This window comes from Calypte anna, chromosome 14 (genome assembly GCF_003957555.1).
Source record: "Calypte anna isolate BGI_N300 chromosome 14, bCalAnn1_v1.p, whole genome shotgun sequence".
Classification (NCBI taxonomy): Eukaryota; Metazoa; Chordata; class Aves; order Apodiformes; family Trochilidae; genus Calypte; species Calypte anna.
Window position 1 is genome coordinate 4726649 of NC_044260.1, and position 11917 is coordinate 4738565.

Below are 11917 nucleotides of genomic sequence, written 5' to 3' on the forward strand. Positions count from 1 at the left end.
TGTGGTCAGCAAAAAAGTTGCTTTATTGGTGAGGGCTCCCACGGGGACCCCCCCGTGGCAGCACTTGGGTTCAAGTCCCTGAGAACACACTGTCCATGCTGGTTCCCCACCCCACATCTATTGCTTTTAAACACATCCTAGTTACAAAAAGCACAAACTGACGTTCCAGATACTGGAACATATAAATTAAAGTAAGTGACAGTTACAAGACATCGCAATCTTTTTTTTTTTTTCTTTTCTTTCTTAAACAGATTATCAGAAGTTCAGGTTGGGTTTGGTTGGGTTTTTTTTTTTTCCGATCCACAGAAAACATATAAAAAGCATTTTTAAATCTACATATTTCTCAACGTGTGGTGTTTTGTTTTTGCTTTTAAAAAAAGGGCACAGTAAAAAAAATACTGGCACAATAACATATGTACAACGCACCCATTATGGGCCATTTTCACTCAGCTTGGGTTGGAAATGTTCAGCTCCTGGCTCAGCCCCCTTACCCGGGGGCACAGAGCTGGTGATGGCAGGCAGGGTAGCTGGGGCTGGGATGTAGGGACCCTCTCCCTTCCCAGTTAAATCCTTCCCCAGCTCCCAGCTGGCTGGGAAATGCTGCCTGCCCATGTCACAGGTGCTCCTGCCTCCCAGCAATACCCACAGCCAGGTGTGGAGGATGCCCCAGCCCCCCAGCAGGGTGGGGGGACACCCACACAGCCCCCAGCCAGACCCTGGAGGGCTCCTTTGGAGAGATGCAGGGCTGCTCCTGCCTGTACCCACTGCCTGCAGGCAGGGACCTGGCACTGAAAGGAAACTGCACAGACACAGCACCCACACTCAGGGCTCTGGAAAAGCCCTCCTCCCACCCCCTATATTTATAGAAAGATCTTTACTTTAGGCTCACTCTGCAGTGCAGAGATGGATGCTGCTGGCAACCTCTCAGTCAGGTGGGGAGAGCTCTGGGAAATGGAGCCAGCACCAATGCCAGGTCCCAGCCCACCCCCACCATCTCCCTCTGGTGCAGCTATTGAGCACCCAGCAGCCCTGCAGCACCCTGGAGCACCTGGAGCAGCATTTTCCATGTCCTGGAGTTCCCCCACCACCACCCCTGCCTGCACACCAAGCTGGGAAGCAAAACTGGCCAGTGACCCCTCACCTGAATCAGGCGCCGGAGCTTTTCTGCTGAGATTTTTGGGACTGGGAGAGAGGATGGGGTGGGTGAAGGGTTATGGGAGCAGGGTGAGGGAGGCACACACACACACACACACACAAAAAAAAAAAACCAAAACAAAAAACAAACACCAAAACAAAAACACCTTCACATTTAAACAGAAAAAAAAAAAGAAAAAAAAAAAAAGAAAAAAAAAGAAGCAAGGCAGGGTCAGGCAGAGCCCCGCAGCATCTGTAGTCACGCCCCACGCATGGCGTGGGGTCACCCAGCACCACGGGGGTGCCCCAAGGTTAAGTGCTCAGGACCCATCCCTCCCCAGCGACCCGGAGGGAGCGGGCAGCAGGGCAGGCAGGGCAGGCAGGGGACAAGGGGCCGCACAGCAGCCTTCAGTACACACAACACTGTGCAATACCACAGCAACAACGTCCGTCTGGGACTGACACACCCGCACGCAGGTCCCGCACACCCGTCGGATACCGGGGAAATTCGGGACGAGGTTGGAAGGGACACCCAAGGTCTCCTAGTAAACCACGTTGGTGGGGCACCACGGCGTGTCGGGGTAGAGCAGACAGTGCACGGAGCGAAACCTGCAGAGTAGAGGAGGGATGCTGAGCACGGGGCAGTGGTGACCTTGAGGCTCCCTGGCCTGGGGGGGATGGAACAGGGTCCCCCCATCTCACCTGGATGGGTCCTCCTCGACGGAGAAGGCTCCCTTCATATGGATGGAGTTGCGCTTGTTTTCAAACATGCCGTAGCTCAGCGTCACCTGGAGAGGAGGAAACGTGGGGGGGTGGGTGTCAAGTAGGTGATGTGGCTGTGAGGATCAAGCAGGAGCATGGTGAGAACTGCAAAATTCCGACCATTTCCCCACAGCCTCTGGCCACACTCTGCATCACCCCACATGGATGGGCTGATTGGGGTTTTCCCCCTCCACTGACTTTTTGGAATCACGTCGACTGGTTTCTTAGCTGCAATGTCCAAGTCTGAAGTGACACCATGAAACCAGAGGATGACACCACCCAGCCCAACCCCCTCCATCCACCCCAGGGCATCAGGACAGGGGTACCTGTTTGTGGATCTCTGACTTGGGCACCTGGTGAAGGTTCTCCAGGTGTGAGTGGAAGAGGTTGCTCCGGATGAGCTTCACCCCCAGCACAGACTCGATGATGTAGCCGATGGTGCAGTCATCAGGCAAGCGGATCTTCTCCGCTGTGCTCATGAAGTGGCCCCCACTGTGGGGAGACAGAGAGGAGCTGCAGGGGAGCAAAGTCCAGGAGGATAGGGGCACCCCATGGGGTCTAGGCTTGCTCATCTCTAATTAAAAGTCAATCAGACTTGGGGGAACTGAGATCCTTTCCAGCTTGTTCCCAAGCTCCACGCAGAAACCTCCAGACAGGCAAAGAGAACAAAGTGGTAGGGCACAGCCCAATGTTTATCCCCAAAGGTGTCACTTCTCTGTGCCCTGGGACCATCATGAGTCACCACAGAAGAGCAACACCAACACTTACCTGGCCCATGGGCTCATCTTCAGTGCCAGCCCTCGGCTGATACAAAACCCTGCTCCTCCCGTGGCAAACCAGAAATGCACTGGGTGCTGCGAGAGAGGAGAAGCAATAGCAGTCAGGTCTTCTCCTGCTGACCAGGAAGCAAAACCCAGCCCAAATTAAGCCAGCCCCAACCTCTCAACCTCTTCCTCACCATCTTGTTCTCACTGATCCTCTCTGTAGCTTGGATGGGCCGGTCCAAGCTGGGCTTCCCAATGTATATGTCCTGTGTGTGTGGGTAGCTGGAGAGCAGCTTCACCAGCATCCGCACGTTCACGTAGTTGTCATCATCCACATGGCAGAACCACCTGCAGTGGCAGCAGTGTCACAGCAGGCTGGGGCAACTCCCCAGGCCCCATGCCGAGATATGGACCCAAAAAAAAAAATGCCCAGCAGCCCCTGCCTACACCACGTCCCCCCAGCACAGCAGCCCCCAGGCACTGCTTACTTTCTGCCAGACTCAATGAACTTGTCGTACTCCACAGCCATCTTGCAGGACAGGGCCTGGCGGCTGTGGGCAGCCGAGCAGTTGGTGTTGATGACATTACCTGTGAGGAGAGATGGGGGTCAAAGCCCGGTGCCAGGGTCTCCCACACCTCCCTGCTTTGGCTCAAACAGCAAAGCATCCCCACATGTGCTCCAGGAAGCCCCACGGACCTCCCCGATGCTTGGTGGCCTCCGTGTCGTATCATTTTGGGCAAAGGATGGATTTTTGGGGGAATGGCTTTTGAGTCCATGTGAAGCAAGGAAAAGGATGAACACAAGAGATGCGGATGCACCAGGGTCAAGCCATAATCCATATGCATGATGCCACCCTGCCCATCCTGGGGCCATGTCCCAGCCACCTGGGAGCAAAGGGGTGTCAGTGAGCCAGCTTGTCCTCCCCCAGGACATGATAGCCAAAATCCTGCCTTATTCCCACTGCCTTTTCCTGCAGTGGCCACCTGTTATTTGCTTGCCCAGCTCAAAGGCAATCACTTCCCGGCCTGAAAAGGAATCATTTGCATGGGGAGAATAGACTGAGCTGACCCTGGCCCCAGGGAGCGGCTGCCAGGAAAATGCTCCCATGAAACCTTGGCTGCCTTCTCTGTGCCCATCAATCCCAGATGGCCCCAGGGACAAAGGGGTGCAAAGGCACCCCCATCCTGTTAGCCTGCTCCCCAGCAGCTGCATGCAGGAGATAGGCTGGGCTGACTGGGAAGGAAATCCATCTCCAGTGGAGGCTCCTGGACAGAGGAAGCTTCAGGCAGCATCACTGAAATGAGTGGCCTTGCTCTCAGCCCAGGTCCATGTTGAAGGCTCCTGAGATTAGTGCCTAACTGGTGGCAATTTGACCATTTTTTCAGAGAACCTGGGGCAGGTTCCATGCCAGCTGTGCTCCTTGGGCAGGGGATCCTCAGAGGACCTGGCAAGGTCATGCACACAAAAGGACAAGGGCCACAGACTCACGTGCTTGCTTCTTCAGCTCCTCATCCTCCCCGTCTGTGAAGATGAAGGTCTGAAATAGAAGACAAGGCACCTTTGAGGACCAAGACCATGCAGCTTGGGTGCTATCCAGCATCTCTGGGCAGCACTGGTGCTTGGTGTCCCCCAGGCCTTGGTGTTCTGCTCCTTTGCTAAAACCCAAAGCAGCACCAAACAGCTGAGCATCCCTGCAGCATGGCCTCCCAGGAGGGTGAAAAGGCATCCTGGCAGGGCACAGTACCCAACACCACACCTCACCAGGGGGGCAAACCCCAGCATCCACGCTGAGCATCCCCATCCTCTTGCCTTTTCCAAGGTCCAGCAGAAAGTGGGTGGATTTGGGGCACAAGGTGGGTGCATGGAGAGCAGCAGGTGGCTGTGAGTGGGTGCAGAGCATGGCTTGATTTGAGCTGAGACTTCAGACTTTGGCTGGCTTGTGCAGCTGGGGACACTGAAGCAGCTGCCCGCCCTCTCTCCCTGCCCAGGCAGGTGTGTTTGCCCATGGCAGCAGCTGCCAACCACATCCCCACCTGTGTCAACAACAACAGTGTCCCTGGCCACTTGCACAACATGCCCACGGCTCCTCTCCACTCCCCATCCCGTTAAGGAGGGCTGAGCTGGTGGTGGTGGGTGCCTCTCACCCCCACTAAGCAGGGGACCGTCCCTCACTGCCCATCTCAGAGTGGTCCCCGCAGTGCCAGGCATCAACCTACCTCCTCCCTGGACACCCTCACTGCCCACCCCTGCTGCAGTCCTCCATTCCCCCAGCTTATTCCTGGCATTTGTGGGCCGGGATGGGGGACTGGGAGGGGCTGCAGTTGGGTCGGGATTTGGGGAAGGGCAAGAAGCAGGAGGAGAGAGCAGGGGGTGGGAAAGGCATCGCTATCAATCAGAGGGCAGAAAACAAAGCTGGAGGAGAGAAACCACAACCAGCTGCCAAGCGCTATTAAAAACCAGACGTGCACAAAAGGGCAAAAGAAGAAAGACAAAAGGGTTAGGGAAAGGGGAGGGGGGGGCTAGGGGGAAAGGCAGGAGGCAGGGGAGGAGGGGGGGGATGATGGAGCCCAAACGCTGGGGGATGCTGAATTACAAGTGAGCTGGAAAGTGGGTGCCACCCCACAGCCGACCGGCCCCGGGAAGGCGCTGGGGTTTTGTGGTTTGTTTGAGGAGGTGGGTACAATAGAAGGGCTGACTTTACTCAGCGGAGGAGAGTTAAGCGGGCAGCGGAGTGGCATTAGCATACAGCTGCGCTGGTTAACCCGGCCGGGCTGTGTTTGCTCAGGTCCGGAGCAGGGAGGCTGGTGGGGAGAGCCCAGATCTGCGGGAAGTCTGAATGGGAGGGGAGGAGGGCACGTTCCTGGAGACCGGGCTACAAGTGACCTTTGGGGCTCAAAAAGAAGGGGGGGAAAAAAAAAAAAAAAAAAACAAAAAAAGGATGCCGTAGGTGGGGGAGGTGGGAAGGCAAGTTCTCACAAGCAGAGCCTGCTGCACAGCCTGCTTTTAGGGACAGACTGAGGTCAGCCCCTCAAGAGGTCACGAAAGCCTCAAACAAAGGGTTAGGGGACCTGCTGATGAGGAGGAACCTCAGCCCATCAGCTGCAGGACCAAGGATGTCCGTGGTCATCGTGGACCTAGGGAGACATTTCTCTTCGGGTGGGACAGGGTCAGTGCTGTGCAGGGAGGAGGACACCCATCACCCCCAGCCAACACTGGGTCCAGCCAGCACCTCACTACTGGTTTCCATTTCCCCCAGGTGCTCAGGGAGGGCTCAGGCAGCGGCTGGGGGCATGAGCTGAAGCAAAGCAGCAGGAGACAATGCATGAATTCCCAAGACAACCCCATAACAAGCTCTTTCCCATCCACCCCAAGACATGCAGTGCCTCTGGAAGCCCCAGGCTCCAGCCCTGCCAGAGGGGGACAGGGGACAGGCAGCCTCCACACAGACAAGACAGAAAATATTTGCTTGATTAGCTCAGAAGCACCGTCCAGCAACTGCCTTCAGCTGCTCCAAAAATAACCCTGAAACTAATCCTCCAGCTCAGTCACTATAAATAGACCACAGTGACAATTGCTTATTACTCTCCTGCACTGAAAGGCTTCATCCTAATGAAGCATCTTTCCCCTGGCCTGTCCCCACACACATCTCCATAATTTTCCTGATGCAGGTGGACCACATGACACCTTGGAAGCCAGGGCAGGGGGACACAGTCCTGTAAGGCACTTAATAGGATCTATCAAGGCTCCACAAGTTCCCCATCTCCCTTTCAGCTCCATCACAACATTCAACTGAAAAAAAAAAAGTTACTCTATTTTTTAATGTCAATTGTCTGCATTTCTTGAAAAGAAGCAACCTTCCTGAACAGACCCTTGCCCAGAGTTGCAGTAAAAAGAGGACCAGAGGTGCCAGCTGAGCTGGAGGGCTGAGGGTGTGGGGGGACAGGGCAGGAGAGGGACAAGAAAAGCCAGTGTCCTAGTGACAAGTGAAAAAACCCCACAGATTAGCCTTCAGCATCCCCAGTGTGGGGGGCTGGACATCAGGACAGTGCCCAGTTTAGAGTGGTACAAGTGGGATGGGACACCACAGCCACTATCCCCGAGTTGTCACCAGCAAGCCACCATCTCCAGACCCAACAGCAGCTGGGCCAGCCCTCCACACCTCTCCCAGACAGAAACACCCAAAGCCCTTACATCCACCCTTCCCCACCTCCTTCCCACTTGGCTCCCATGCCAGCCATGGCACCAAGGGGTGCCAGGACCTCTTGGGGCCCACCATAGTAACTTTTCCTGAAGGGTGCAGGAGAGGAAGGGCCTGCTGCACCCCCTCCAGCCCCTGCAGGAAACCTCATTGTTCTCAAAACTGCAGCTTCAAGAAACACAGGATGCCAAATCCCTCCTGAACAATAGCTGCCACCGCTCCGCACAGCCCCGCGCCGCCACCGATGGGACTGAGAGGCACCCGGGGTCCCTATGGCTGGAATGGGGTCAGCTCCCCCCCCCAGCTGCCTGCAAGGAGCCAGGCAGCAGCCATCAGGCCCCCTGCTCCCCCTTCTCATCCCTGGGGAGGGCCCATTTGTTGTTTTGTGGGTTTTTTTTTCTTTGCCCTCCCCTACATTTCTCCTTTCGAGGTGACTCACTTCCCCCTCCAACGACCAAGCTCCTGGGTTGCTCACAGCTGGGGGTGCTGCACAGGGCATCCCCCCAGCCAGGGCCACCCTGGGGTCAGCCTGCCCCCAGCAAGTGACCCAGCTGCCTTCTCAGGGTAACACATGCTCCACAGACCCCGTGTCCACCATCATCCTCACCTTCCCCAGCAGCACACCCATCAAAAAGGAGAACCTCTGCCAGGTAGACACTCCTGTGTCCCCAAGTCCTACCCCCACACTGTCTCTCACTTCCTCATACTGGGAGAGGATGTAGCACCCCAGCACCCACCTATGCAGCACCCAAGGGGTTGGGTTGCACGCCATTTCACCCTAACGACCCTGCTTGGATGCAGTGCTGGGGAATGGGGGATAAGGCAAGGGTCTGCAGGGTGCTGCTGGAGCAGGTCCCTGCCCAGCTTTGTGCCCCCACAGCAGAGGTTTTTCCCTCCAGCCCGCTGGGGTTAGGAGGGAAAATCCCCACCCTGCTTCAACAGGTTGCGATCAGCAGGATGGTCATGTCCTTGCAGTGGCAACATCCCCACTCCTGCATGCTGGTGGTGGCTTTCCCCAGGATGGGAAAAAGAGGATGGAGTTGGTGTCTTTGCTGACACAGGGTTCCCAGGACCCACCGAGATGGGGAAGGGGTTCACAAGGCCGCAGGGCGCTTCCTTCCTGCTGCTCCTTATGGCAAGGGGAAGAATCCTCCACTGTAATTTTAAATGCTATAATTTTTTAATAACCTCCTTGCAAACAATGAGCTCATTGTGTGGCAAGGGTCCTCCACCCTCCTGCCTGGCGCTCCACGCGCACCACTCGCCGGCTCTGGGGCTTTTATGGGCAAGAAGAGGGGCAGCTTTTGGAGCAGGCAATTAAGGGGTCTCCAGCACCCCATAACCACACAGGCTGCCCAGGGAGGGACCCTCACACATGAACCGAGTTGAGCAGTGCTCAGCAGGCCTTGGCACACAGCCCAAGGCTGGGGGGAGCCAACTGCACAGTGGAGCTGGTTTGGGATGAGCAACCCCACTCTCCCCCCCCCCACCCCCACCCCCACCCCCGTGGTCCCAGCTGCTCCAGTGAGAGCCTAAGTGGGATATGTACCTTGGCCAAGGTGCTAAAGAAATTTGGGAGAAGCATGTTCTCCGGAAGGCAAACCTATTCCCTCTGCCCTGAGAGCAGGAATTTTTCAAAGCCTGCAATTATCCTGCCGAGCTGGAGGAAGCCAGCAGATCCCACGCTGGTGGGACAGCAGCCCAGCCCGGACCCCTGGCGGGCACCGCGGCGTGTGCCGAGCAGCCCGGCTGCCTTCGGGGTGCCTTGGGGAGAGGAAAGGTTTCTTATGCAACTCTGCCACTGAGAATCGACCAACTCAGCAGGGAAACAGTGGGTTTGGATTCACTCCTGTCCAGGATTTCTGCCTAATGGCCTTTTTCCTCCCCCTTCCCTTTTTTCTTTCAAGTGCAAAGTTCCCCCAGAAGGCACTTCAGCATCCTAAGGACTCGGAGACAGCTGGAAACTCTCCCCAAAACAAGGAAGGGAAAATTCATAACTCTGCTTTAACAGCAGCTTGTCCAGCCTGGATTGTGCAACCCAAGGAGCAGATTTAGAAGGGAACAGGGATCTGTCCTCCCTGTGCAGAGAGAAGCAGGAAGGAGAAGGGGTGCCCTTTGCAGTGTCTTGGAGGGGACAGAGGGCAGGAAACAGGGACTATTGTGGGCAAAACAAAGAGCAGTCAAGGAAAGACAATACCTATTCCCCCTATCAGCCAGGGTCCAGCCTGGAGTTACCTGATGGATTTAACCCCTTTTCACTAGTGCGTGCATCCCTCCTGTCCGGAGAGCTGCACACCCTGAGAGGTAGCACACCCACCTGAGCACCGATAGTGAAACAATAGCAGGAGAGGGACAGGATGAGCAGAGACAGACCTGACTCAGACCAAGAGAGACGTTTGAGCAGATGCAGCAGCACCCTGATGTCACCACCACCCTCCCGGGACAAAAACCAACAGGGCCAGGCACAGAGAGGATGCAGGAACCACTCAGCACCCCCCAGGGACAGGGAAGCAAGGGAGAAGAGCCTCATGGCATCAATCCTGCACTCTTCAAGCAAGAAACTCCAACTTGATGCCAAGTTTGGAGGAGCCAAGGGTAGCCCAAAACTTGCCAGAGATGGCAGCCAGGTCAGCATGGGAAGATGGGAGCCCATCACCACCAGCAGCGTGGGTTCCCTTGCTTCCATGTGTCTTCCCCCTCCCTCAAGCTCTCTCTTTGCTCCACAGGACTTCGCGCCACAGGACTCCAGCTCTCTCGGCAGCTCCTTGTCCTCAAGTGCTGTACAAGAGCCGTCACTCAGCGGCTTGGCTTGTCAGGCAGGCACCTCGGCGGGCTGCAGCCCCCCTGGCTTCATGGCCCCCATCTCTAGGCAACCTGACCTGGACACGGCCGGCTCCGGCTCCCCCGTTCCCATGGAAAGTGCCACACAAGAGGCTGCGAAGCCTTTTCTCTGCGCCAGGAGAAAAGGGGCTTTGTTAGCTTGCCCAGGGGGACAGCGTGAGAGCTGAGCTTCGGGTCTCTGGGAATCCAAACGGACAAACGAAGCACAACACAAAACAAAACAAAAAAAACTAGAAGAAAGCCGGAGCTCACAAGAGGGAGGGAAAAAAAAAGAGCAGCCATTCCCAGGATCATCTGTAGGTGCTCAAAGAGCGTTTCCCCACCACCACCACTTGTGACCCCCTCGCAGTGACAGCAGAGCATAAAAGAGGTTTCCATTAAGTAACTGTACCAGGGAGAGATGGCAGAGCCACTACCAAGCCCAGAAGACCTGAGGAAGAAAAAACAACACCAAGATATGGAGAGAAAAAGAAAAAAAATGATGCTTGGGGTAAGTTGCAGGAGCTAAGATCCCACAGGGTCCAGCAGACCCGGGTGAAGGAGGCAGAGGCAGGTCAAGATCCCTCCCAGGTCCCTCCTCAGCTACTCCAGATTCCAAAACAAACAAACAAAAAACAAAACAAAAAACTCAAAACCAGTTTGCAAACAAGAAACACAATTCCAGGCCAGGAGGAAACACATGAAGACAGTAGGATGGAAAGGTTAGGACAAGCCATAACTTACTTGGGAAGCTGACTAAGTACAGAAAAAGTGTCTTAAGAGCAGATGGCAAGTCACATTTCCTAAGGAAACAGCTTTTTTTTCCTTTTCAGTTTTGCTTTGGTACTTGAAGGATAAAGTAAGTGATCTAGCCAGGACATGAGTAAGGTCAGGAATGGGACTAGCTGGAACTACCCTGCTGTGAGTGAGCCAGAGCTGGCCTGCAAGAGCCTCCAGCCACTCCAGTGCTGTCCAGTTCCTGGCAAGAAAACCAAGTTCACCCAGTCCAGGGCTACTAAATTGGGTGTCCTTTGGGCAGCCCAACTGTCGACACCTCGTGGGACCCTGCAGCCCAGGAGAGCAACCACAGGGACCTGAACATAATGGGGGGTTGCATCCCTACATCGTGCCTCAGTTTCCCCAGCAAAAAGCAACCCGGATCAAGCTCTGCGATAGGAGCAGGAATGAGCCCAGAGCAGAGTTCTGAAGGGCTGCCGAGTACCAAGATCCCAGGTCAAGCTCCCTCCATCACTCACCCATCCCAAACTCACCCTGCAACGCTGCATTTCACCCTCGGGAAAACATGGCTGGCTCCATAACGGCCCGAACAGCCTCGAAATAACCCCCTTGCTCAGCGATATGGGGGGGAGCAAAGAGAGGAGGGGGCATTTGCCGAACCACAGCATCCCCGATACCCCGTACAGCCAAGGGCCGGGACCACCGCTGAACCCCGCGGGCTGCAGGCGGCTCCATCCCGGCGGGCGGCGGGGACCTTCCCCATCCCTGTCCCCATCCCCTTACCATGTCGCGGTTGCGGGAGATCCAGGTGTCGAGCAGCAGCTCCAGCCTCGCCTTGTGAAACTTCTTGGTGGTCTTGACGGCGATGAAGACATCGCGGGGGGAGATGTCCTCGGCCGGCGGGCGCGGGGGGCTCGGGGGAGCGGCGGGTACCTCCCGCCGGGCTCGGCTCAGCCGCCCGAAGTAGTCGGCGAAGCTGCGAAGCCCAGGGGGACCCTGAGCCGCCGGGGGAGCCACGGCAGCCGCCGCCCCCAGGCTCTGCAGCGCCCGCTGAGCCCCTCCGGCCTCTCCCCGGGCCAGCCCCGGCCTCCCCGGTGGCTCCACCATGAGCACCAGGAGGCAGGTGAACATGGAGCCCACAAGGGACAGGAGCAATTTCCTCCCGCAGCTCTTCAGCATCCTCCTGCCTCTCCGCTCCTCTCCGCGCCGCCGCCGGCCGCGCACCACCCGCCCCAACGCCGGCCCCCGCCGCGCCACCGCCTTTAAACCGCCCCCGCCCCGCCTGGTGGGTCGGGCCCGGAGCCGCTCCGCCTCCTCCCCGCCAGCCCCCTACACGCGTCTTCCCCGCCCCTTGGCCCCGGCCCACGGCTGGTCCCTGCCCCGCCTGGAGCTTGGAGTGATGGACCCGGTTTGGGTGGGAAGGGACCTTGGAGATCATTTGGTCTCAACGCTCCTGCATGAGCAGGGGCACCTCCCACGAGGCCAGGTTGCTCAAAGCTC

At 56.8% G+C, this 11917-nt stretch overlaps 1 protein-coding gene across 1 annotated transcript; it reads right to left on the reverse strand.

Annotated features, from left to right (window-relative positions):
• Window positions 1–11644, reverse strand: LFNG (LFNG O-fucosylpeptide 3-beta-N-acetylglucosaminyltransferase). The gene is made up of 8 exons (XM_008498547.2): window positions 11201–11644; window positions 4150–4198; window positions 3149–3248; window positions 2855–3008; window positions 2665–2750; window positions 2223–2388; window positions 1837–1922; window positions 1–1743 (listed from the first exon to the last, which is right to left on the reverse strand). Exons 1-8 carry the CDS (start codon window positions 11594–11596, stop codon window positions 1677–1679), a joined length of 1104 nt encoding a protein of 367 aa, XP_008496769.2. The 5' UTR covers window positions 11597–11644; the 3' UTR covers window positions 1–1676.
• Window positions 11645–11917: the final 273 nt, after the last annotated feature.